General features: G+C 49.0%; 1 protein-coding gene and 1 long non-coding RNA gene across 6 annotated transcripts in view; both read left to right on the forward strand.

The window, feature by feature from the left end:
- The window catches only part of NBEAL1 (neurobeachin like 1), a 131,700-nt gene extending 109,546 nt beyond the window's left edge, over positions 1 to 22,154 (forward strand). For all 5 annotated transcript variants that reach the window (XM_077319201.1, XM_077319204.1, XM_077319205.1 and 2 more), the window contains 14 exons: positions 1,008 to 1,138; positions 1,615 to 1,724; positions 2,672 to 2,789; positions 3,779 to 3,876; positions 4,339 to 4,455; positions 7,072 to 7,161; positions 7,852 to 7,961; positions 9,966 to 10,138; positions 11,935 to 12,029; positions 13,536 to 13,652; positions 15,707 to 15,868; positions 18,570 to 18,718; positions 19,695 to 19,830; positions 21,380 to 22,154. In XM_077319201.1, coding sequence (XP_077175316.1) covers positions 1,008 to 1,138; positions 1,615 to 1,724; positions 2,672 to 2,789; positions 3,779 to 3,876; positions 4,339 to 4,455; positions 7,072 to 7,161; positions 7,852 to 7,961; positions 9,966 to 10,138; positions 11,935 to 12,029; positions 13,536 to 13,652; positions 15,707 to 15,868; positions 18,570 to 18,718; positions 19,695 to 19,830; positions 21,380 to 21,481 — 1,708 coding nt within the window. In that variant the 3' untranslated portion in view covers positions 21,482 to 22,154. The remainder of the gene's footprint in view (positions 1 to 1,007; positions 1,139 to 1,614; positions 1,725 to 2,671; positions 2,790 to 3,778; positions 3,877 to 4,338; positions 4,456 to 7,071; positions 7,162 to 7,851; positions 7,962 to 9,965; positions 10,139 to 11,934; positions 12,030 to 13,535; positions 13,653 to 15,706; positions 15,869 to 18,569; positions 18,719 to 19,694; positions 19,831 to 21,379) is intronic.
- A 1,349-nt stretch (positions 22,155 to 23,503) lies between these two features.
- Positions 23,504 to 26,151, forward strand: LOC143828996 (uncharacterized). The gene is made up of 2 exons (XR_013227963.1): positions 23,504 to 24,514; positions 24,613 to 26,151. It is a non-coding gene; the product is annotated as an uncharacterized LOC143828996 (long non-coding RNA).
- Positions 26,152 to 26,889: the final 738 nt, after the last annotated feature.

Raw genomic sequence — 26,889 nt, forward strand, 5'->3', positions numbered from 1 at the left:
GCCCAAGGTTCAGTCCCCAGGGAAGATCAGGTCATGGGGGGCGTGAAAAGACTGGCCAGGGACTCTGGAGACCTGCTGCTCACCTTGAGTAGACAAGGTTGCCCTTGAAGGACCAGAGGTCTGATTTGGTGCAAGGTAGCTCTGTGTGTCAGGCGACCAAGGCTTGAACGTTCTTCTGGAAGACGGAATGTCTCACGATGCAGAATGCCTCGACTTGAAATCTATTTCATTTGCATGCGGCTGGCTCTACTGAACCGTGAGGGCGAGGCACATATGAAAACGGGTCTTTCTGCCCCTTTGCCCTCTTTTCTGCTTGCGTTGAGCTTTCTGTCCATGCAAGAGGAAGGAGGGATAGTTTTGCACTGTACGACCTCTGGCCAGCATCCCCCACCCCTCCCCCTCATGGTACACCCACAGCACCAGGTTTTTGGAGGGGGAGTGCTGGAGGCAGAGGAAGGTGAGGCCCCATGGATGCCCTCTTGGAGGGGTTTGTAGGAGAGAGACAACCCAAGTATGTGTATAATATAGTTACTGAACTGCACAAAAAGTTGTGTCTTATAAATTGATTTTCATTTTAAAGAACAAGGAGGAGATGACATGCAAGTCGTTTGTTGAAATGTGCATCTTGTAGGGATATGTTAGCCCCGCCAGCATCCCACCATGCACTCGTCTGCCTGTTCCGGACCTGCATTAGGACTGGGAAGCATAAGGAGTTGGCTGCTCATTTGAGTGGCATCTGAAGCTTGCAAATCCCCTCTGATGTGTACACAGATCGCCCCTCCATTGAGGCGGCTGGTGAAAGCTTTAATGGGGGGTAGAGTCACTGTGTGCTGTGGAATCAATGTCCCTACAAGGACTGTAGGATTGGTCAAGAGCTTGTGTGCACTTGAAAGTGAATTTCACTTTGATGTCTGCATGACTCACTGCAGTTTGTCTTTTTACTTCTTCAAATCTGCATTGCCCCAAACGTTGACACCCAATGCATCAGGGTGTGTTCTGACCCACAGGTTTGACTGTGCCGATCGGCAGTTCCATTCCATCCCCGCCACCTGGCAAGCTCTCATGGACAACCCAAACGACGTCAAGGAGCTGATCCCAGAGTTCTTCTACTTCCCAGAGTTCCTGGAGAATCTGAACGGTACAACCATCCGGTCAATAATGCTGGTCCTGCCTCCCTTTTCTCTCGGGGGAGACAGCTGGATTATGCTGCTGAAGTGATGCGCTTGACTCCGACCCAGGGAAAGAAAATCAAAAAGCCAAAATGACATATAATGAATTAGGTTCTAAGGCAGGGGTAGTCAAACTGCGGCCCTCCAGATGTCCATGGACTACAATTCCCAGGAGCCCCCTGCCAGCGAATGCTGGCAGGGGGCTCCTGGGAATTGTAGTCCATGGACATCTGGAAGGCCACAGTTTGACTACCCCTGTTCTAAGGCCATTTTGTGGCAACCCCCCTGCCCAGTACCAGAGCATACATTTCCAGAGTAGAGTGTGTTAGATTTTCTTCCTCACCCACCTGCCCTTCTGTCCCCTGGTTTGGGAAAAACTTCATATTTTAATAAATGTATAATTGTTTGATGATATCAATAGCTGCTGACCTTGTGTTGCTTTTAGATTTTAATCTGGGCCAGCTTCAGATCTCCAAAGAAGTGGTGGGCGATGTCATCCTCCCAAAATGGGCCCAGTCACCGGAGGACTTCATTTCTAAGCACAGGAAGGCTCTGGTGAGTCGCTGCCTTCGGGCTGAAGCCAGCGGTCGGTGTTCTCCTGAATTTCCCATAAGCAGACTCTTGACGTAAAAGAAATCTCTTTATTGGGGAAGCAGGTGAAGTAGATGTGAGGAAGTTTCCTTGCTGAAACTGAGTTAACTACAAAGCCAGCGCCTCTATGTAGACATCCCCGACCTCTCTTCCAGAATTTGAAACTTGGCACATATTAACCAGGTACATTATATTAACTACATTCCCACACTAACAAGCCTGCGTAAACTGGTGCCATCCAAGGCCAGTACAGAGAGATAAGAGATAACAGGGGAGAGAATTCAAGGGAGACTGATGAACACCAGAGCATCACATCACAGAACATAAAATCACACACACGCACAAACGCACACAAAACCCCACAGGCCAAAGGAGCCAAGTATAAAAACAGAGTATAAAAATATATCCACCCCTCCAAAATACAATCTAGTACACAGCTCGTGGCAAGAACATGTGAATTTGAGAACAGGGTCTTGACTCAAGCCACAACAACAAAAAAGAAAAGCTACTTCACACCCGCCGCCTCCGAGCTTCCAGTATAAGCAGTGATGAAGTCAGAACTCGATTATGTTTCCCCCCTTTTCATTCCGGTTATTCCTTTTTTGGTGGGAGCGTCTGTGCTGCCATGATAGGCCTCCCACTTTGGAAGCCAGCCCTGACTCATGGGCCTTGCCTCGCCTCCTTTCCCTCCTTGGCACCCATGAATATGTTTTCCCCATCAGCCCGTCAGGGACTAAAGGATGCACCCAAAGCAGCTACATACACTATTGTTTTTATAATTGAAGATGAACTGTAAATTTTATATCTACACTTTTATTTCAAAATGGGGGGGGGGGAGACAGAGAGTGAGAGAGAGAGAGAGAACTGGCCAAATCATTTGCCGAAACCTTTTCCCCCTCCTCTCTGTTTAGGAGTCAGACTATGTGTCTGCTCATCTTCACGAGTGGATAGATCTCATCTTTGGCTACAAACAGCGGGGGCCGGCGGCCGTAGAGGCACTGAACGTCTTCTACTACTGCACTTACGAAGGTACTGAAGGACGCCTTCCGCACAGTGTGGGGTCTGACGGGTGAGATGTTAAAGTGGCCCAGCAGGAGCAGGCCGGCTAGGAGTGCCCCTTCCTGTCGCTTTGCTGTGGGCATAAGGAGAGCTCTGCTGGATCAGACCGAGGCTCCGTCTGGTCCAGCATTCTAGCTCCGCTGAAAAGCTCCTAAGTGGGCAGTGAGGCCCACAGCTGTCCTCCACTGTTTGCTCTCCCACTTCTTGGCAAAGGGCCACTGCCCTGGCTGGGGAGGCTTGGTTTAGCCGTTGTGGCTCAGTAGGGGTCTCCATCCCTGAAGATCTTTGAGGGGCCGCCACTGGCAGGGAACTGTGCCACTGGGTCACACATTCAGAAGCACTTTGATACAACAGGCATTCTCATTTAGGCTGCTAGTAGCCCCAGGATTACTATAGAGCAGTGGTCCCCAAACTTTTTATCATCGGGGACCGATCAACGCTGGGGGGAGCTGCCAGCAGCAGCTGTGCAGTGTCATGCCGAGGGGGAGCCCCAGCCATGGTGGCCGCTGGAGAGCACCAAAGGTGAGCCAGCGAAGTAACCCTCGAGGCAGCCGGTAGGGAGGAGGACGAGGAGGAGCCGTGGCCCGGTACTGACTGATCCACGAACCGGTACCGGTCCCTGGACCGGGGCTTGGGGACCACTGCTCTAGAGCACAGGAGGACTGATTGACAAGAGTGTCTTTCTGCTCATCAGTCTGGTCTGTGGGGGCCTTGTTGAATTCACACACAATGCAAAAAGAATGGGAGGGAAGAACTGAGTCAGCTGCACTCCCCCCATTGGCAAAGTACGGCACCCCCCCAAATGAACCTCGCTTTTTATTTAGCAAGCATTTTTTTAGTGATGTCATGCAGCCTGTAAACGTGTGATTTCTGCGGGTGTGGCGGGGGGGCATGGCCGGTGGACATCACTTTAATTGCTCAGATGTGTTTGTTTTTCTTGCCCCTCCCCCTCCTTTCAGGAGCTGTGGATTTGGATGCCTTGACTGACGAGAAAGAAAGAAAAGCTTTAGAAGGGATGATTAACAACTTTGGCCAAACACCTTGCCAGCTGCTGAAGGTAACTCCTTTGGCCTCCACAGAATCCAGGGCAGGAAAGATCCTGCAGTCACATAACCCAGGGATCTTGTCGCTTGGGTGCTTCCTCTCACGCACCGTGGGCAGCAGAAGTGGGAGAATATGCAAGGCTTAGAGCTGCTCCCAATTAGGGCTGCCAGTAGAAGGGCCTGAAGCAAAGAGATTTCCAGCTGTGCCACTGCAGGTGCAGCTGGAAATCAGTTTGGCCAGAGACTGGCTTGTTCTCGGGAGGGCAGACGTGCACCTTGCCCTGCCCTCCTCTGAAACTATGTGTGGTTTGAGTCAGCCCCCACACCCGCCCTCAGCTCAGCTTACCACTCAAACCCGATGTATTTAGCTGTGCCCGAGCCGGCTGAAATTAACGGGCATGTTGGGGTGAGAAGGCCTTAAGGAGATGCTTGTGTGTAACTCTTGTCTCCCGCCCCGGCTGCGATTCGGCCCTCAGGAGCCTCACCCCGTGCGGCTGTCTGCTGAGGAAGTGGTGCAGAAGCAGAGTGGAAGTGACAACTCCAGCCTCAACCTCTTCCAGCATCTCCCGGAACTGAAGTCCTTCTTCATTGCGGTAACAGCAAACGGGATGGCGGCTTGCATTCTGCAAAGCATCAAGTTTTATTTTTTATATATATATATATATATATTTATTTATTTATTTACTGCATGGCAGAGTCACATGCAGGAAGCATACTTTATCCTTATCCATTGTTCCTCTTAATATTTGTGAAACAGCCTGGGGGGTGGAACGTGTCCGGGTGTCTGAGTTGGAATAGGGCCTATCAGGGTGCAGACAGCAAAGCTGGCCGCACCCTGATTGGCCCTGCCCTTACAGCTCCTGCCCTCCGTTCCTGAGAGCTAGCCACTTTGCTCTCAGATGCGGCAGCAGGTCAGGGGAGAGGCCCCTGGGTGAAGGGTGGTGGTGGAGGGGGCGAGCCCTCCAAGCCGCTAATGACCTCCGTCCCGGCCTCCTAACAACCTCGCTCCTGTCCCACCATGCTCACGACCTCCCACCTGCTCTGTGCTCACAAGCTCTGCCCCATCCTGGGCTTCTAACGAGCTCCCTCAGGGCTGTTAACAAGCTCTGTCCTGGGTTGCTAATGAGCTTCGTCCTGTCCTGCCCTGCTAACAAGCTCTGTCCCAGGCCTGCTGATGAGCTGGCCAGCCCCTGCCCGCACCGCTTGATCCGCCTGCAAGCTGCTCCAGAGTCCTAGCGGCCCAAAGCCACCTTAAACAGTATGGGTGGGCGGGAGCATTTCAAAGCTGGTTCTTAGGAATGGGCTTTGAAGCTAGCATCAATATAATTGGCTAGCCAAGAGAGCCAACTTGGTGTAGTGGTCAAGAGCACCAACTTTTAATCCAGCAAACTGGAATTGATTCCCCGCTCCTTCCCTACGTGCAGACAGCTGGGTGAACTTGGGCTCATCACAGCGCTGATAAAGCTGTTCTGACCAAGCAGTAATATCGGAGCTCTCTCAGCCTCATCTACGTTGCAGGGTGTCTGTTGTGGGAAGAGGAAAGGGAGGGCAATTGGAAGCCGCTTTGAGACTTCTTCAGGCAGAGAAAAGCGTCATATAAGAACCAACTCTTCTTCTTCTTCAGTAATCTCAGGGCTCTCTCAGCCTCCCCTCCCTCACAGGGTGTCTGTTGTGGGGAGAGGAAAGGGAAGGCGATTGGAAGCCACTTTGAGCCTCCTTCGGGTAGAGAAAAGCGGCATATAAGAACCAACTCTTCTTCTTCTTCAGTAATCTCAGGGCTCTCTCAGCCCCCCCTCCCTCACAGGGTATCTGTTGTGGGGAGAGGAAAGGGAAGGCGATTGGAAGCCGCTTTGAGCCTCCTTCGGGTAGAGAAAAGCGGCATATAAGAACCAACTCTTCTTCTTCAGTAATCTCAGGGCTCTCTCAGCCTCACCCACCTCACAGGGTGTCTGTTGTGGGCAGAGGAAAGGGAAGGAGAATGGAAGCCGCTTTGAGCCTCCTTCGGGTAGGGGAAAGCAGCATATAAGAACCAACTCTTCTTCTTCTTCAGTAATCTCAGGACTCTCTCAGCCTCACCCACCTCACAGGGTGTCTGTTGTGGGCAGAGGAAAGGGAAGGAGAATGGAAGCCGCTTTGAGCCTCCTTCGGGTAGGGGAAAGCAGCATATAAGAACCAACTCTTCTTCTTCTTCAGTAATCTCAGGACTCTCTCAGCCTCACCCACCTCACAGGGTGTCTGTTGTGGGCAGAGGAAAGGGAAGGAGAATGGAAGCCGCTTTGAGCCTCCTTCGGGTAGGGAAAAGCAGCATATAAGAACCAACTCTTCTTCTTCTTCTTCAGTAATCTCAGGGCTCCCTCAGCCTCTCCTCCCTCACAGGGTGTCTGTTGTGGGAAGAGGAAGGGAAGGCCTCACTTTGAGACTCCTAGGGAAAAGTGGCATATATACATAGAAGGGGGATGGATGGATATATTGATGCCAAGTTTCTCTCTGACCTCTTCCGCTCCCCGTCGGACTAGCTGTCCCTTCAGAATTCTCTCTTCTGGAACCCTCCCTTCTGGAACCCTCCCTAGGGACTGCCAGGCCCCACAGAGCTGCCTTTGGGCTCCCAGCTGCATTTGCAGTGGCTCTGACTGCCGTATTACTATGTCCATCATTACTGCAGAGTCCCCAGTAATGAATCCCTTTCAGTCCTCTTATATTGTTGCGAAAGATCCGGCAGTTTTCCTTTTGAAAGGGACCCCTCTCCCCCCCCCCCCAGGGTTTATGGCTACTGCAGACACTAAAACAAAGCTCGGAAGCAGTGTCTCCATTGCAGATCGGGCAGTAGAGCAGACTCGGCCAGTGTTGGGGTACAGGTCGGGGGGTGTCAGAGGAGGCCCCAAAGGGAAGGCTGGGTTTGGACGTTAGTGAGTGGTCTGGGTTTCAGGAGTGTGTGCGATGTCGGACACCCATGGAGCTGCCTGCTGCTGGATCAGAGCCCTCCAGTTCTCCAGTGTAGCCCCTCAGCCTGGCAGAGCCTCTCCTGAAGGTGCCCGGGATTGGACTTGGGGCATTTGGCACCCCCAGGAGAAAGGAGAATCAGAAGCATCCGAGTCTCCTGTTTGGAGAGCCAGCCAGGCTGTGCCCAGGTCCGTTTCCATGAGCTCTGTAAATACATGTGTATGGTCTCTTAACGTTGCCGACTCAAGGGGCTTCTCCTCTCTTTGTAGGGGATCAGTGATGGCGTCCCCATCGTTAAGGCCGTGGTCCCCAGGAACCAGTCCCGCTCTTTCATGTCGCAGGGGAGCCCCGAGTACTTGGTGAGTCAGGCCTGCGGGAAAGCTCGCGCTGGGAGGGCCGTCACGGAGGAACGGCAGAGAGATCTGGATGGCGACCTTCGTGCCTGGGGCCTAAGCCTGCCCCTGACTGAGGCACTTTGGATTGTTGCCTGGCTGATGAGACAGTATTTCTCCGTTTACTTGCTTTCCAGAGAGCTGACATTAATTAGGTGCTGCACATAAAACAAGAGACAGAGCTAGAGTTGCCAGCTCCTGGCTAGGAAACACATGGAGATATTTTTTTGGGGGGGAGGGGGATGTTGGGGAGGGGCTTCTGGGGGTAGATAAATTGTTCTTCTAATGAAGAAGTGGTGGCAATCACAAGCATAAGACAACTTCAAGAGGGGATTGTTTAACCTCTGGAGTAGATGGCTAGGTCTAGGTGGAACGCTCTGTCTGAGGCAGGGATGCTCTGTGCTCTTCGTGCTTAGGGGGACACAGTGGGAGGGCTCCTGGAGTTCTGGCCCCACTGGTGGGCCTCCTGGTGGCTCGTGAGTTTTGGCCACTGTGGGACACAGGGGGTTGGACTGGAGGGGCCATTGGCCTAATCCAATATGGCTTCTGTTACGTTCTTATTATTGTTCTCTGGGCTGACCGAAGAGAATGAGGCTGTGAACAAAGTTGGGTACTTTGGCCATGTGTTGCTTTACATCCAGCCTGTTCTCTTTGAAGGTGACTTTAAGTGTGAATTGCCTCATTGGAACCCACGGGTGGCTGCCTTATGACAGGAATATCTCCAATTACTTCACGTTCATCAGAGATCCAACGGTGACAAATCCCAAGTGAGTAATGGCCAAAAGGGAGGTGTGGTTCTGTCTGAGGTGGGGGGAAAAACAATACCACAGGCTTATGTCTTCAGAGGCCAGATGTACACAGAATTGGGTCACTTTTCCCCTTTCTACCTGGGCAGAGTGTGCTTGTGAAAACCTTTAAGAGAGAAGAGGGGGAGGGAGGAACACACACAACGCAAACTGTCCTGACCTTGCAGATGGATAGTGGGTGAGGTCCTTTGGAGCGAGGTCGGATGTTCCAGTGTTGAGCTCATGTATGTACATCTCCCCCTTGTGTTAGTTAGGATGAGAGGAGGTGCTGGAAAGTTTGGCGGATGCTCCTAGAGCCATGCCTTGCATTCTGGAATTCCAGTCAGCCCTGTTGCTTGAAATGCTTTGTCTTCGTAAGAAATTGTCTTCCTTTCTAGACTTTGCTCACTTGGCCACGCTGGCCCATGCTTGGATAACATGGAAGCTGGGCTACTGTAATGCTCTGTGCTTGGGGCTGTCCTTGAAGGCAACTTGGATACTTCATTTTGTGCATAATGCAGTAGTTGATAGTGTGGATTGGTTTTAATGGTTTTAACTATGGGTTTTATTGTAATTTTTATGTTGTAAACCGCCGTGAGCCTCAGGGAACGGCGGAATAAAAGTTTAATAATAATAATAATAATAATAATAATAATAATAATAATAATAATAATAATAATAATAATAAATGGTTGGTCTGTTAAGGGGTCCTGTGTGCATTATGCCCATTTGGGATCAAATTCATGGGCTTCCTACTAGTTCCCAGCATCAGTTTAAGGTGCAGGTTATTATCTTTGATCACGATTCTCACTTTCTAGCTGCAAGGTATGAAATGCTAATGGCTTTATCAGATGTGAATCTAGTGATGAACAAGCTCTTGAACATCTAGTATTAGTACTGCTTTCAGAGACTGTGTAATGCAGTGGTTATGAATATAACCCTTACCCTTTTAAGTCTCCAATTAATATTCCATATAATCAGGGTTGAAAGGGACCTCCAGAGTCATCTAGTCCAACCCCTGCAGATTGCAGGAAATTCACAACTACCTGCCCATCCGCAGTGACCCCATTTCCATGCCCAGAAGATGCCCCCCCCCCCAGAATCCCTGGCCAGTCTGGGATTCAGCTCAGCTTTGCAAAGTTATTAAATGTGGTTCCTGAAAGGAAACTCCGTCTCACCCTCAGACCTGCACCCAGTGATCCCTGCGTGTGAGAGCAGCTGCTCATTCCCACAGGAAGCCCCGCTCAGCAGCATTCCGGAGCTGTGCAGAGTCTTGCCCTGCCTGTGGCCCTTATAAGTTTGATTCTGCTCAGGATATGAGCTGCTCACAGGGGGGGAAATTAGAGGCAGCCTTGCTGCCTGCACCTGCAATCCTATGGAAGATTATATGGTCTTGCTCATGTTGCAGGTGACCAAGAGAGGTTGTTATTGTTGTTAGGTGCAAAGTCGTGTCTGACCCATCGCAACCCCAAGAGAGGTGGGTTCGTGCAAAAGACAGGAGTGGTCACCTGGCCTGTTTACTGCAACCGTCTCCTCCCCTCTCTCTGGCAACCAGCCTTTGTGTGGTGAGGGCCAGCCCCAAGTACAATTTTAGTACGTGTGCTGCCGAAGCAAGGCCCACGTCCAGGCTGCTGCACTGATTGCCCTACTGGTCAATGCGAGGGTCACTAAGAGCAGGCAACTAAAGTCAATGATGTTTCCTACTTTTAACACAAATCTATTTTAGCTTTACTGCCCAACTGTGTCCAGAGTGCAGTCTTCTTTTTAAGTCCTTTTGGAATACTGGAAGATGTTGGAACCGCTGCACCACAGGTGGCCAAATCGTGGCTCTCCAGATGTCCGTGGGCTACAATTCCCTGGCAGGGGCTCATGGTAATTGTAGTCGATGGGCATCTGGAGAGCCACACTTTGGCCACCCCTGCACTGTGCAGTGATCGAGGCGACACATTTTGAACTAGTGGATAATGCAGGTCTTCATGCCAACAGAACGCAGCGAACCGTGAGTGGGCCGTTTGCACCAGGCCTGGAGATCACCCCCAAGCTGTTTGTCGTGTCCCATGATGCCAAGCTCCTTTTTAGTGGAGGACATTGGGACAACAGCATCAGAGTGGCCTCGCTTGCCAAGGGGAAGTTGGTGGCCCAGCACATCAGGCACATGGGTAAGTTGTGTCACACGAAGGATGTTGAATGGAATCCCTGATGGAAATAGGGTGATGCAGGATGATGCCTGCCCCTGTTTTGGTGCTCCCGCTTATCCCCTTGTGGATTTAGGCCCAGGGTCAGCCACCCCAAACCTGAGGACTGAACTTCTTTCGATTTATGCAGTGTTCCATGTAAAACCGTCTAGAGCCGTAAAGAATGGATGGTGTAAAATTTAAATAAATAAGATAATCAATAAATAATATGATGTAAAAAGAGAGGAGACAGAGAAGAACTGGGTGGGTGGGATCTCCTGTTCTCATTCTCTTTCCTTTCTTGCTTGTCCTATTTGCATTCCCCTGTAAGTGCCTGAAACCCCTGACCTTTCCTGCTCTCATACCCACCTGAGGCCTCTGAGCTCTCTTAACATAGTTTCACAAGACCTCAGTGGAACACTGTGCTAAGAAACAGACACGGTGATTTTAAGGGGATCTATGAGCATAGATATCCTGGCCTAATCTGACTTCTTTCCTGGGACTGCCCCCCATGGCAAGGCATGCTGGGGAAAATTCTGGGAGGGAGGAAAGGGAAAGAGCAAAGCTGATGAAAGCAGCAGTTATCAGTCCCAACCAGGATTTGACTGCGAGACAAACCCCGGCTACATAAGCTAAATCGTAGCCAAAATAAACTATTGTGTGATCTGACCCTCAATACAGCGGTTGAGTTTGACTTCTGTGGCTGGGCCTGGCCTCCATTCTACACAGTCCAAATTGGGATCTTTCCTTTTATGCAACGTCCACTGAAATGAGTGGGAAGCAAGCTACAGAGAGGAGAAAAACTCTGGGCATTTCCGCATATTGGCAAAAAATATCGCCCCTCCAAGCCCCTCCTCACCTTTTTGTTGTGTCACTCTACTCTGACGTCTTTTCATGCTTCTCACCCTCCCCAAGTGCTGCTGGAAATGGTGGAAGAGAGCAACACGCTTTACATGCGACTCTATTCCGCCTGTCAATCAAGCCAGGCAGCCAATCCCCTTTCTCTATGCTTTAAAATTCATAGTTCTCCATTTAAACGCCTGTGCATCTAATCATAAATGCATGGTGCTTTTTGAACGCCACATGGAATCACAAGTCTTGACACTTAAAAAAATTAATCTCATTCCTGATTTGGGAGGAGGGACTAGAGACGATTGCTTTGTGTTACTACTTTTGGGGAAAAATTATTTCTGGCATTGCCTGCACACTTGTCTGTCTATTCATTGCTCCAGGATGTTAGACCTTTTTAGAAAGACATTTCCGTCCCTGAGAGCAAGGGAGAGGGAGGAGGGGCGAGGGCAAAATGAGGCTGGTGTCTTTAGCGCATTTTAGCCTCCAACCCTTTGCTGGTTGCCTGCTGGTTGCTCTCCTGTAGCTCACACTAAATAGGTTGGGGAATCCACTTTATGCGATTCCCCAACTAGCGCTTTAAAATGGAGGATGTTGCCAGCCAGTTACTGCCCAGATGCTGCATGTTGGCGACATCATATGGAGGGGCCGGAACATAACAGCTACTTAAGATAAGCATTTCACTACATTTAACGGGTGCGGAAATGCCCTCTGTTACTCTCACTAGCCATTGTGTGCAGACTAAATTCTCCGTTGGCTGATTTATTTAATTATGGTGATGATTTTAATAATTTGGAGCCAACTTTATATGACTGATACAACTTGGAACGGTGCCTCAGTGTGCATAGAGTATTGGTTCTCTCTCTCTCTGTGTCTCATATTAGATTTAGAGTCATTAATCGTGTCTAAGTTGCTCTTTCTTTCACGCACAGATATTGTGACATGCCTAGCGATGGATTTCTGTGGCATCCATTTAATTTCCGGCTCAAGGGACGCCACTTGTATGATCTGGCAAATAGTGCAACAGGTAAGTCAGCCTCGGCAAACCTTTGGAAGGAACTTTCAGCGGATCGAAGCTTGGGTGAGTGTGTGAACAGGAGAACCCTGGGGAGGAAGCCTGCGGGGAGAACGTCTGAAGGTCCGCTCACACTGCGTAATGCTGGACTCCGCCCGCTGCACAGAAACTGTTTCCCATGGAGAAGACAGGAACCAGAAATAGGAGACTTGTGTAATCCTCTCTGGAGGATGTTGGCTGTGCATTTAGGTACAAAAGTCTTTTGTTCATTTTCTAGTGCAGGGGTAGTCAAACAAATGCTAGCAGGGGCTCATGGGAATTGTAGTCCATGGACGTCTGGAGGGCCGCAGTTTGCCTACCCGTGTTCCAGAGCGTCCTCCTGCTGTGACTAGAATCCCTCAGGGTTCGCCATGCTAATCTGTGGTGGAGGAACCAAACTGGTTTTCAAGACTTAACACCTTTAAGGGTTGACACCGTTTCACGGCAGCAGGACATTTTAAGAGAAGAGCACGGTTTGTGCCTGAAGAAGGGGGCTTTGGGCTGGAAGGAAGTTTTATTAAGGAGCCTGGAGCCTCTTTGGTTGGGAAAGGGAAGCCAGGGGGAAGGAAGGGAGATGTCGGCTGCCATGAATTAGTCCTGAGGCGCCTCTTAGGGAAGATCACTCACAATTCCTTCCCAGATGTTGCCTAGACGCTTTGTACCATAAGAAGAGTCTAACATTAACCCTGGGGTAAGGGTTGGGCAATTTCCTTTTTTAAGCCCCCACAAAGGCACTGCTTTCCTTTTGACCGTGAAATGACCTTTTTATAGTAGAAAAAGCAAGAATTCAACAGTACCTGAAAGACTAGCAAAATCTTTGGCAGGGCAGGAGCTTTTGTGAGCCACGGCTTGCTTTTTCAGATATTTCTCATCACGGACAAAGCCCTCCGCCTGAGGGCTTAACGAATTATTTAGTCCGCCGCGGGCGTGTTAAAGATAGAATCCAACCCCCTGCACTATGCAGGACACTCACAACCCTCTTGCTCATCCACTGTCACCTGCCACCCCTTTGACTTCACAGAATCTTCCTCTCTGTCAGATGGCTATCTAGCCTCTGTTTAAACATTTCCAAAGACGGAGAACCCACCACCTCCCGAGGAAGCCTGTTCCACTGAGAAACCGCTCTAACTGTCAGGAACTTCTTCTGGAGGTTGAGACGGAATTTAGAGTCATAGAATCCTAGAGTTGGAAGGGACCTCCTGGGTCATCCAGTCCAACCCCCTGCACTATGCAGGACACTCCCAACCCTCTCGCTCATCCACTGTTCAGGAGCACTTTACCAGATAATAGAAAGCTTCTGCCCAGAATTAATCCTTGTGGATCTTTAAGGTGGCCCTGGGCTCAAACTGTGCCCTGCTGTGTGTTATGTTGAAAATATCTTTGGGAAATCTCGTTTCATGGAGGGAGTGCATTATTATACATTTTTGAATATTTTAATATTTTCCTCTTACGAATTCTTTTTTTCTTATTTGATACCAGGGAGGAGCGCCTGCAGGTTTGGCTCCTAAACCTTTGCAGATACTATATGGACACACCCATGAAGTCTCTTGCGTTGGCATCAGTACGGAGCTGGACATGGCGGTCTCTGGGGCCAAGGTGAGGTTGTAGAGTCCCTCTCCCTGCCCCATCAGCTTTTTATCCCCAGTGAATAAGTCAGCTTATTTTTAAACGGAATAACTTCCTGAGGTTTTCTGCGCGTTTGCATCCCAGGAAAATGGGTTCGTGGTTCTCTGTCCGCTTCTTTTAATGCTCCCCCCCCCCCCACGAGTTTATACATTTAAGATTCTTGTTGAATTAGGTCAGCAACACCTGACTTTGAAAGCTTGGCTACTGACCTTCAAATGCTGGCTGAGAATTCATTTCTCAGCCTACTCTGGTAGCCTCTTATGTGACCTACTAAGCAACTTGTACATTTCCAGTTGGTACAACAGAATTTTACTTAAACTGAAAGATATCGGGCTCGATCTTGTGTGGCTTATGGGTCTGAGTGAAAAAGACATTTTCAAGGCAATTTCACGTAAACTTGAGGCCTTGATCTTCGAAATGCAAACTTGATCTTCCGTCCCATGTGATACCAGTTCCCCCCAGTTCTGGGGCATTTCATCCAACTATAAACTCTCATTTGGCTAGGAGGGCCTTTCTCCTTCCCCTCAAGCGTGTCCTGGGGAAGATTCCATCAGATTCCCACCTTCCAGAGACTCTGTCTACATAGTTGGGAAGTCCCAGACCCATGACCACGTGTTGCTTTGGAGTGTCCAGTCTTCTCTCCCCAGCGAGCTTCTATCCAGTCATATTTGATGGATTTAAATTCCAGAGTCAATTCCCAATCCCTCCTCATCAAATTAATGCTTTCAGAAAAGGATCCCATTAAACTTGCCAGGGTAACCGGTGCCCTAGGAAGCACACCCCAAATAAATGACTTCTGTTTGTCTTGAACCCATTTTGCTTCCTTGGATTGTGATTGTGAATGCCAATAAAGGTTTTCTGAGTCTACATTTAAGATCTTGCCTCTTTTAGTAGGAAGATTGGCCCGGCTGGACGAGGGGAGGAGATAGCTAGTGGATTTTTCTCCTGCTGCCGTAATAGTAGTTGTAATAATATTAAGGGAAATTATGGGGTTTTATTGTGCTTTTATTCCTTTATTACTTGTAAAGTGCTGTGAGTCCAATCGGGAATGGTGGTATATAAATCCAAATGTAAATATAAATAAATAGAGAGCAGTTGTATGGTTAGGTAGCAGCCCTATAGTCGGGACCAGCCAGATCTTCTCAGAGCTCAGAAGCTAAGCAAGGCCAGTGCTTAGATCAGGCTGGCCAACTTGTGGCTCTCCAGATGTCCATGGATGACCATTCCCATGAGGCCCTGCAGGGCCCCTTCCACAGATCTCCTGCCACGGGTGCTGTCCTTGGTGTTCTCCTCCTGCATCCTCTGTGTGGGAAGAAGGGCTTTAGGCTTGCTTGCCTCTGTGACCCACACATAAAAGGCAGCCTTGCTTTGTGCAATATAGAACTGTCTGCCTGGAGGGCAACTTCCAACCAACTTCAGTTTTCCAGGTTCATGCCCACCTCTGTTCACAACTCAGAAGCACAGATTATTTGACATTTTCTGGCTGACTTACAAATCTGAACACGGAGAGTCTCAGTCTAGCTCTCTCTCTTGCACATGCCGGAACAACAACAAGCAGTCCCCACTGGCAAAGCTAACGGAAACGCAATCCTCCCATCATGCATCCCTTCAGGGAGGCAAGAACAAGAGTGCCGGCATTTAACCTCTAACAAGTTTCTTCCTTTGGTCATGGACTAATACGTTTGCAGGTTGGGGGATTTCTTTCTTTCTCTCTGTCTCTGTCTCTCTCTCTCTCTCTCTCTCTCTCTCTCTTTCCCTCCCTCCCACCTATCTACCTACCTACCCACCCACCCACCTACCCAATAAAAACAATAAAATTAATAGCAATACAAAAATATTAATAGATTATAAAATGTACAGAACTACTGAGGAGGGGGACAGAGAGGGGGAATGAAATGAGGGAAAGCTCTGTCCCCATTAGCGCCTCCTGCTGGTCGATGGCTGGATCCAGCCCATGAAGAGCTCCTGTGGCAAAAGGTGCATGACTACCGTGTGACTAGCGTTTGTCTCTCTGGTTTTCATAGGACGGCACTGTGATTGTTCACTCCATCCGGAAGGGTCAGTACATGAGGACTCTGCGGCCGCCCTGCGAGAGCTCCCTCTTGCTCACGGTTCCGAACCTGGCGGTCTCCTGGGAGGGGCACATCGTGGTCCACACCAGTCTAGAAGGAAAGACAACACTCAAGGTACTGCGGCAGCCAAACCCACGAGCTGATGGTGGGAGTCAGACCAATGCAGCCTAGGCCAAAAAAGGCACCTGCTCCTCATTCTTTCGCTCCGGCTTCCCTTCTGCAAGCTGAAGGCTCCCTCCGAACGCTTCCTTCCCGCTGCACGTGGGCTTCCGTACAAAGCCAGGCCCACCTGCAAACATGTGCCAGCCCTAATTCGGCATTTAAAAAGGCGGGGGGGGGGGACAAGCCATGTGGGCTGGTATTTCTTTCTTGTGTGGCAGAGTTACACCCACCTAATAATAATTATTTATTATTTATTTATTCATTTGATTTATATACCGCCCTTCCGGCAAGCTACTCTAAAAGTAGTAACAATGGTTATGCAGACAGATCTGGCGGTCCCCCTGCATTCGAACATCTAATTGGTCAATCCAACCAGTTGCCGCAGGGGAGAGTGTAAAGGGCTCTGCTGCCTCTCCCTGGGCCAGTCCAACCAAACATGTGACTGTTTATACCAACTTGGTGCATGTTAAATGATTCCTGTGTGAAAAATTCCCCCTCCCCCCATGCTCTGCCACATGTGAATCAAAGTGTCGGTCCGGAGCCGGCCTTTCTCAGCATTTTTACCGTTGGGAACCCCCTGAAACATCCCTCAGGCTTCGAGAAACCCCAGAAGTGGCACAATTGTGCAGAATAGGGTTGGGGAGCAGTGCTGTGGACACGCCCACCCGGGGCCCCTCCCCTTCCCACCCCCTCCAGGCCCGTCGTTGACCATGGGGGAGGAGTGAGTTAGCATGACCATATATGATCACATTACCCAATAAATGTTTAACAAATTAAAAAAAATACATTAAAAATTAATTAGCTGCCACCCAGGGACGTCAGGAAACCCACAAGATTTGGTGAAACCCTGGTTGAGACAGCCTGGTCCAGGCAGAGTGAGGGTGCCTAGAAAGCCTTGCCCTTCTTGGCCTGAGCTGAATGCCACGCAGAGATTCCCCCTCCCCAGCCTTTACCCCCCCTTCCCACTTAGCATTTTTGCATTCTCAGCCCTGACCTGGAGGAAGGAGGGTCCAGCAGGATTGACGTGCTCTCTTCCTGGCGTGTGTTTCTGTGAATAGTCTTGCTGAAAGCCTCGGTTTTGAGCACCGATTGAGGTTCCGGGCTCAGGTTAAATAGCAAGCACGGTTAGTTCTTCAGGACCTGTGGAAAGGAAGAGGTCGATTTTTCCGGAAGCCCCTGCTGGTCCCTCTTGCTTTCCGCAGGTCATGAAGAAGAGTTAACCCGTGCTTGCTGTTTAGACTGCAGTGATGTTCAGAGCTGGAGCCAGGCTGGCTTCCTAACAGGACAACGCTCCAGGTTGCAGTTGGTGTATAGACTGTGGAGAGGGATGGGAACGCAGCACATCCCTCTGTGCAAGGGGTGGCCAAACTGCAGCTCTCTAGACGTCCGTGGACTACAGTTACCATGAGCCCCTGCCGGCATGGTCACTGGCAGAGGCTCATGATAATTGTAGTCCATGGACATCTGGATGACCACAGTTTGACCAGCCCTGCCCTATGAAGTGCCGTGTGAGTCAACATGGACATAGGTCCATTTGCATGAGAGTAGACCTTCTGGATGAGATCAGGCTGCCAGGGTTCCTTCACCAACATGATCTCTCTTGTGTTCTGTTTAACATGCCACTGTAGTCCGAGAGCTCAGCAGAGCCTTTTTGCTGGTGGCACCCAGATCATCGACAGTCTTCACTTGAGGGCCGTGGCTCGGATCTTCCCTTTTGTGTTTTAGGAAGCTGTTGGAAACTTCTCTCTCCCATCAAACCCTTTGAGTTGTCTTAAACTGGGCTTGCTGCAGATTGACCTGGGCTATTGTCGACTGCACAGTCGTAACTTTGTTTTACTGTCAGTCCTGACTGTTCTGTGTGTGTGTGTGTGTGTGCAGGCTCATGTTTTTCATTTTTGAATAACACCGGATCTCTGGTTTGGGTTGTTATTGTGGTACTTAATGCAAGTGCAGGTGGCCTTAAAGATCCAGCCTGGTGCAGTCGTTAAAGTGGCAGCCTCTAATCTAGAACACTGAGTTTGATTCCCCACTTCTCCTCCACATGCAGCCAGCTCATGGTTCTCTTAGAGCTGTTCTCACAGAGCAGTTCTTTCAGAACTCTCTCAGCCCCACCTCCCTCAAAGGGGGTCTGTTCTGGGGAGAGAAAAGGAAGGCGATTGTCACCCACTTTGAGACTCCTTTGGGTAGTAAAAAGCAGGGTACAAAACCCCAGTTTTTCTTCTCCTTAGGAATGCCCGTGAAATATTTCATTAAAATGGAATGGAAAAGGACATTTGGGTGGGGCCTACTTGCCTGTGCACCCTGTCACATGATGCATTGTATGGGTGATGGCAAGGAAGAACATAAAGCTGCCTGCCCCAGGCATCCACAAGATCTGGTGGCACGGTGGCTGCTGACGTCAGCAACAAATCTAGTTGCATTTATTTATTTACTTTCTCACTCTGTTTTAATCTCCTGCTTCCTCTGGGGAGCCCAATGTGGCACACGTCAGTCTCCTCGCCTCCATTTTACCCTCTCGTGTTACTGTGGCTGAATGCAGTTTCCACTTAGCCACCCTCCCACGTGCCTTAAGCTAGCACAGGCTTAGCAAGACCTCAAGGCAGAGGGCAAAAATCTGGTAACCAATGCCTCCCCCCACCCTCCATCTGCCTAGGACAAGAATGCACTACATCTCTATTCTGTGAATGGAAAATATTTGGGCTCTGAGAGCCTGAAGGAGGACGTGTCGGATCTCTGTGTGACTGGAGAATACGTCGTCCTGGGAAGCCTGCAGGGATTTTTGTCCGTGAGAGACCTCTACAGGTAAGAGGGAAAGGAGTTTAGGCCAGTGAAAGAGAGAGGTGTGGTCAGAGGCTAGCCACTTGCCTGTTGCTTTTTTTATTAATGGAAGCTGAGGATGGGTGGACAGACTTGATAACACTATAGATTCTTAAACTGTAGATTTCTAGGCTGCCCCTCCCAGCACAGCAGGCTCAGGTTGACTTATGTTAGAGGTTTAATACACAGTTAAAACATGAAAACACAGTTTAAAACCATTCAAAACCCAGTAATTCCACTGATAAGAGTAGTGCTTCTGTAGAAAGGTTAGTGCGGTTGCTTAGTTCCTTAAGATCTAATATTTCCCCTGATGGGAAGAGGAGCGGAGGGGAGGGAAGGGGGTCCAATCTGAGGTCGTGCTTGCTCGTGCTGGCCTCAACCGTACGCCTGGCGGAAGAGCGCTGTTCACAGGTAGTGCCGAAAGGGCCTGCATCTCTCCTGGCAGCTCATTCCGCCAGGCTGGAGCCGAGACTGAAAAGCCCCTGGCTCTGGTCGAGGGACCAGGGACCACCAGCGGATGGGAATTGGCAGAATGCAGCGCTCTTTGGGGGACATACTCGGAGGCACAGAACCCCAAAGCAAATCTGTAGCGACAGCAAAAAAAATAGGGGGGGGGGGTTGTCTTTGAAGGCTAGGTGTTCCGTACATATCGTAAGGCTTGAATTTGCATTCTAAACTTGGCATTTTGGCGTTAAAGGCTAGAATTTTCGGTAAACGCCAGAATTTTTATTTGAACATGGCTATTCATAGTCCTAAAACCATAAGAAGTCTCAAGATTTCAAAATGTGGCTTGCCCCAGCGAAGGAATCCCCAGTGTTGATCGTGCCCAGAAGAATCCTGACGTTCCCAGCTAGGCTCTCCCCAGCAAATGTCAGCGTTCACCCGCTGGCTGACCCCCTCCCACCCCCCACCCCCCTTCCGCCCCTTCTGTTGTAACCCAGCGGTTCCCCCTCTCTTGCAGCCTCAGCCTCTGCGTCTCTCCCTTGGCCATGCGCCTGCCCATCCGCTGCGTCTCCGTTACCAAAGAGTACAGCCACATCCTGGTGGGCCTCGAGGATGGCAAGCTGATTGTCGTCGGTGTTGGGAAACCCGCTGAGGTAAAACCGACCCTCCGGAACTTTCTCTACCGAGCCGTGGGAAGTTCCCTGATCTCCGCATTCCAGCGGGGCAGGCGGTCCCCTCTGTGGTCTGAGCTTTCAAGCGGGAAGAAATAGTTGTGAACCTGTTCCTGTGGGCTCTTTGCTTTAAAGCCCCCGCGGGGAAGGGGGCCACGGGGGGGGGGAATCGGGGTCTGCGTGGACTAATGTTCGGCCTTTGGGGGCTGAGGCGGAATCTACTAATTGTACTTCCCTGGGGGCTGACGAGGACGGACTAACGGAACCAGCGGAGCGTGCTTTTCTTTCTGCCTGCCCTAACCCTTGACTCTAAGCGCTCGGACCTCAGCCCACTTTACTCCCCCACTGACCCCTTGATCAGGAAGACCTCATGAAATCCATTCTTAGGTGGACACTGAGCAGCCAAGAAGGTTTCATGTCCTGCTTGGCTGTATTTAGGGCAGCGATGCAAATAATGAGTTGCCGTCAAGGGTGGGTGTAAAGTTGTGAGGCACAGGGTCCATTGCACGGTGTCCATGAAGTCACGCACTTTAATCTGCTGCACTAAGTGGGTTTCCACAAATGTGCAAATGTTGTATCGATATCACTGCATCAATGGCACATTGTATTACGTCTTGTGTCCCAAAAATTGCTTCTAATTGACAGTGACGCCTAGTAGGGTGCATTTAAGGCAAGCAAACATCTTCAGAAGAATGCCAGGAAAAAACTGGTAACTTACCTCTTCCTGGGGACCCCATGAAAATTTTGCGAGTCTCGGGAGGGGCACGCAGTTTGAGCACCTTTCAAATGTCTGAACTATTTTGCACTGATTTGTACTCCTCTTCTGGTTGCCTCTGATCCAAAATGCACTGGTTTGGGGAAGCCAAAGGCCTTCACTCATTGCACTGTAGCAGTATTACTTTCTTGCAGATTATCTGTGGTCTGATTGGTGCATTTCTGCCCAAAAGCTGCTGTGTGTTAATCACAGAAATCGGAATGCCTTTAAATACACTGGCCTTGTGGGCCTGTGACATGCAGGCCCAGGCTGTGACCTGTCACTTGCTTGGATTTCATTCCGAATTAGCACGGACGTGGACAGGTGGGGCACGTGAGGCTTGTCAACACGGTTGTACAAGGTCCTGTCCAAGACATGGTTAAGCTTATGGCTATTTGACCCCAAATTTGCTTTCAGCAGAAACCCTGTCATGTTGAGATTGGCTCTCTGGTAAAAAAATGTTAAGTCTGGTTTTGTTCTTTTGCATTGGACCTTTTAAAATCAGTATTTAAAAACACATCCCCCCCTGGCCCCTGCAATGATTCTCCCAGTTTCAAGAAGAGTCCAGAGGTCGCCTCAGTTTTCAGCTGTTTGTCTGCTTCAGCCTGGAATTATTTTGTAAGGGTGCGTTCTGTCACTTCTGTTGTCTTGAGTGTGTACCGCGTCTCGTCCTGTGTCTCTGCTTCTCTGGAATCAGTGTCTGAAGTTTTTTATTTAATTTATCCCCTTCTCCCCTTCCCCTCCCCCTCTTTTGTTTTTCTGAATTACTTTGAACAGATGCGGGCGGGCCAGCTCTCCCGAAAGTTCTGGGGATCGAGCAAACGGATTAGCCAGATTTCGTCGGGAGAGACTGAATATAACACTCAAGGTTCTGTGTGATTTCTGTTCCTGCCTCCACAGATTTTATTTAATCTTCCAATCACTCCTTCCATTAGATTTCTCCGTTTATTTTCCCCCCAATTCCGTTGGCAGCAAAAGCACAATTTCCACAGGGTCTTATGCACATTATCCAACAGCATCTGCGGCCCTCCATCCTTGTGTTAATATTTCAGAAGCAATAAGGAGATCTGATGTGTCGGCATGTATCTCATTGTGTTTATGGTATGTGTGCAAACATATGTATTTTGTGTGCTTGTGAAACCTGTATGTGGATACTAAGGTGTGTTTTGGGTTGTATATCAGCTATTCCCACCTGCCTAGGAGCACTTGAGAACTCTCGTTGGTGAATGTCCAGAAATAGCCTCCTAAAACTTTAGGCATCGGCCATCCGAATACTCAGGTGACTGTTTGCATCCCTCTTGGTTCCCTTGATTTTTGGAACATTCACCATATTTGTCAAGGTCATCAATATACACGGCATTCTTGATGCTCACTGTAATATATATATAAATATAAAGGCCACGATCCACTGGGACCATTTACAGATGCACCAAGTAGTCACGTGTCTGCAGTTGGACTTGCCTCTTCTTCCCCCCCTCCCTCCCCCACAAAATACCTCCCCCAACCAGCTGAAGTTCTCCACTGTCTTGGAGGGAGGGAGGGAGGGAGGGAGGGAGGGAGGGAGGGAGGGAGGGAGGGAGGGAGGGAGGGAGGGAGGGGCACGCAGTTGCCGTTGGGCCAATGGCTTGGGAGATACTTTTCCCTAACCTCTTAGATTGATCAGCCTTAGGTTCGTTAAGCCCTTATTGTCTGGTTCTGCTTGTTTGGAAGTTTTTGCCACCAGTTGATTTGTTAGATGTTTAAAAAGGAATGGCAACATTGTAGGAGTTGAGGAAAGAGATGGTGGGGTTAGAAGTGTTTGGTGCGTAATTGGGAGGGGGGGTACCCTTCAAAACTGTTGAGAGCAGCATTATCTTGTAGAATGGATCAGGTTATTTAGTGGGGAATGATTTTCAGCCACCATCTTTGAACTCACAATAATGAGATAATTCACAAGGAAATTTTATGCAGAGTTTATGTATGTAACTTGGCAAGGCCAAGGCATGTACGGGAGCAAGTGTCCACATGGGAGTTGTCTTTTTGGGGGTCTGATGGGACACCATATCTCTACGGACAGGAGAGGAGCCCAGTTCAGACTGGGACCACAGGGGAGAGGGGATGAGGCCGGCAGTGGGCTCTCTGGCCTCTTTCAGTTGGGCGAATGGCCTGAGTGGGGGCTGGTCTAAGCCTTCTCTCCACAAACACCCTGGTCCCGAGCTGTACTTCGGATCCCACGTACTTGCCAAGTGCACAACCTCTGAAAATGTTACGTAGTTCTGCACACGCAAAGAGGCCGGGGAGTAGGCTTCCACTGGCCGTGGGACCAAAGAGATTAACACAATTCACGCACAAGGAGGTTTCACATTAAGTTAGAGATGTTGGTGCAAGTTGTTTGTATAGTAGCTCTCCCAAAGATAATTTGGAAGCGGTAAGGCGTTAGTGAACGTGAAGGTGTGTCCGTGAGACGTTTCGAACGGAAGGTGGATGTTGGAAGTCAGAGGTTCCTTTTTAGACCCATGTAGTTGGGTATCTGGTTTTGGGTGGCTTGATGTAGAGTGTGTCTTTATGGCCCAAGGGTGGTGGCTTGCTCTCACTGTACATATCTGTGATGAAGTGTGTATGTTTTGGATTTTGCTTTTGTTTGTTTAGTGGAAAGAAACTTCAGGGTACTGGACTGAAAACGTAAATTGGCCCGTTTTCCATATGAGGAAGTCAGAGCAGCTGGTGATCTTCCCTGAAATGAACCTTGCAGGGCCACTCTGTAAATGCTCCCCCTGGATTTCGAAGCAGGAGCAGATATTTCTGGCCTAGTTGGTTTATTTTAGGAGACGTTGATGCTTTACAACCCGGGGCTGGGGTGGAGAGGCAGCCTTTAGGGAAGGGTGGCCAAAGTGCGGCTTGCCAGATGTCTACAGACTACAATTCCCATGAGCCCCTGCATGGCAGGGGCTCATGGGAATTGTAGTCCATAAACATCTGGCAAGCTGCACATTGGCCACCCTTGCTTTAGAGGCTATCTTAGGAGATTTCAGGCTCCTTTTCTTGCAACTTTATGGTCCTAAGCATGGAGGGGAAGAAGCTGTCAGAATGCTTGTTTATTTATTTAATTTAAGAGAGAAGACTGTGGCTTGAAGCTTCTCTGACCTATTTTGTAGCATCACTCGATGTTTGCCGTTTTCTTCTCAAGAAGAGAGTGGCCTAAGAGGTCAGATTCCAGAGAATGATGATAAACTAGTAAATCTATATAATGTGCAGTTATCATGGAACGTTACTTCAAACACTACTAGCATTTGAAGTAGCTGGCAGAACAAATCTCAGCAGGTGTTAAGAAAGCAAAAAGCACCAAGGGACTTACCGCCCCCCCCCCCCCGAAAAAAAAGAACATTTTGCTTGCTGTATGGAAGCGAAGTCCTGTTGAAATCGGTGGGAAGGACCCAGGAGACCGAAGTCCCACCGGCTGTAGGTAAATTCTCCTGTGTTCTGGGCACTGATCCCCATCCAATCAGCACCTTTCTCCTTGGCCAGAACTCAGCCTGCTGGCATGGGGGCTCCTGGATAGGAAACATCTTTCCAGATGACTTTAGCCCAGGCCTAAAATCAGGACCCCGAACTACGACTCGGCTGCCATTGCCTTTGGGTGACCTTCAGGAAAACAGCAACTCCATTCAGGCAACACACAAAACCTACATTCTCCGAAGCAGGAGTTTCAAGCCCAAGCTGTGATCGGGAGCTTTCCTGCTTAGTGTAATTTTCCATGATATTTTCATGGCCTCCTGATTTGGATATCCATCCAAACCGCGGCTGGAAACCCAGACCATGGTTTCCAGTTGTGGGTGTGGATGTGCAAAACATGACATGCAAAAGGTTAAATACTGTATTTAGGAGTATTGTCCGGCAAGTGGCCGGCTTCCGACAGCGTTCTACTACACAGGGGTGGCCAGACTCTGGCTCTCCAGATGTCTGTGGATTACAATCCCCATGAGCCCCTGCCACCTGGGAATTGTAGTCCACGGACATCTGGAGAGCCAGAGTCTGGCCAGCCCACAGATTATGTGAAAGCTCCAGGATTATCCTGAATAGGGTTTGTTTGAGCCATAATTGGGTTACTTGCTTTGTTTGGGGAATAAGCAGTCGTTAGCCTTTGAACGTTACACTGGAAACCATTTTTTTGCTGCTTTCTGAAAGGGGCCGTTTCAGGAGCAAGGGTGCTGTGGCATGGAGGCTAAGACGAGATGCGGAACAGACAAGGTTGGAGGGACTGACTCCGCCTCTTCCTGTCGTGTCATCCCAGTGTGCTTCTGATTTGGCGAATCCTGTGGTGGCGACTGGGGTTGAAAGTGGGTCTTGGTTCTGGAAAAGTAAAGAAAACCGCTACTCTGGAATATTTAATGGAATGACAGGAAGTAAACATAGACTTGTCTGTAGCAGCTTTTCTAGAAATTCAGTTTTAGAAGGCTGATAGTAATGGGGGGGGGGGGGAACCAGTGTTAAGGGACATTTGAGTGTTTCTCTTAGCATTTAAATTATGTATTTTTTTAACACATTCAAATTGGTCTTTGGCTTTACTTGCTTAGCAGTACTTTTCCCAGCTGGGTGACGGACTTCTCCCTTTGACAATGCATCTGTCTGCTGTGTGGGTTATCCATCCAGTGTGGGTCATCACCGGGAAGCCCAACGAGGGGGGGGGGTGTCTTTCCACAATGATAATGGCAAAATTTGGGGGTTAACAAGCCTAATTTTCAAAGTGAGAGGAAGTAGTTCAGACTGCAAACATTGCAGGGTGCTTTCAGAATGGATTGGCTGCTGTTGGCATATTGATTTCATGTCTTTAGATGTCCTCTAGCTCGCTGACTTATATGCATGTTCTTTACATGTTGCAAGGAGAAAAAAAGGGAGACATTGAGTGAGACCACAGCAATTCGAAATCACACAACTTTGTAGAACTGCATCTTCTATTTTTTAGCAACTTGCTGTGGAAATTGTGCTGCTACTTAAGCCTGATTTTATTTTTCTGAATCAAATTTCACTTTCCACGTGCCTCTGCATTTGCTTAAAACACTACACTCAGCATTGAAGTGGGACAGTCTCCCTTCCAGCAGGAAGGGCAAAGGGTAATCTCATACAGGTAATTCTGATTGTGCAATTGTGATTATAAATTAATCTTAATGCCAAAAATGCCTTTGGATTTTAGACGGAATGAAGTGTTTTGATATTACTAGACTTCATGCAACGTTAAAATATTTGTTAGTCTTCTGTGCAATACTTTTCTTGTATTTTTTTGGGATGCTTTTAAGGTTAAGTAATATACGGTTTGTATTATTTTAATAAGTTTTGACTGGTAAAATTTATAATTCTAAGTGTGTACGTATGTATATTGGCCAACACTGAATTTGTTTTCTGTACAGCATGTTGGAAAATGTTTTAAAACTTTGCACTTTGTAGGATTCACAGATTTGTAACTTAACCCTTTTTAAAGTGCTTGTTGACTTTGTACATAAAACGATTATCTAATTAGGTTTATATATAACAGAAGAGTCTGGAGCTAATTAAATAAAAAATGGAACATGTGATTTTTTGCAGGTTGTGATAGTTTAATTGCTTTAAATAAGAACGGTTTCCTGACTCTAGCTAGGCACAGCATGCACACAGAAAGAGATATACACAGCATATACCACATAGTCAGTTGGGTTAGTACTTGCATGTACATGGGGGATTCCCCCCTCTGAAGCAACCACCGAGTTAATTGCAAAGTGATGGGTTGGATCCAGCTCCCTTTATCACCGGGGTTTCCAGTGGTGGGCTGGAAAATGCCTGGAGAGGGCAGGGGTGAGGGAGCAGAATCCACCTCAAAGCAGCCGTTTTCTCCAGGGGAACTGATCTCTGTAATCTGGAGGTCAGTTATGAAACCAGATCTCCAGGCCCCACCTGGAGAATGGCAACTATGTTGCTCAATCTCACCAAATTCACCTCTGTGCTACTTTCTCCATCCCACGCGGCTTTGGTACGTACAGGAGCCATGAGTCTCAGCAGAGCCTTTTTGAACAGCCAGAGAGGAGATGCCTCTTTCCTTTTTGACCAGCAAACTGGTTAGAGCCAACCCACATTTAAGAATCGTAAAATATTATACCCAGCACTTTCCCCATTTCCCAACAAACAGCTCATTGGAGGATTTAAATAACTCCGGGATATTCCTTTAGATTCCCAGTCAGGTTTCCAGAGAGCCCTGGGGTCACACGAGAGCTCCCCGGGGATTACGCGGCCTTTCCAGATGATCGGGTGACCCCTGACACCCCGAGAGGTCACTGGAG

This window comes from Paroedura picta, chromosome 2, assembly GCF_049243985.1.
Source record: "Paroedura picta isolate Pp20150507F chromosome 2, Ppicta_v3.0, whole genome shotgun sequence".
NCBI classification, from domain to species: Eukaryota; Metazoa; Chordata; class Lepidosauria; order Squamata; family Gekkonidae; genus Paroedura; species Paroedura picta.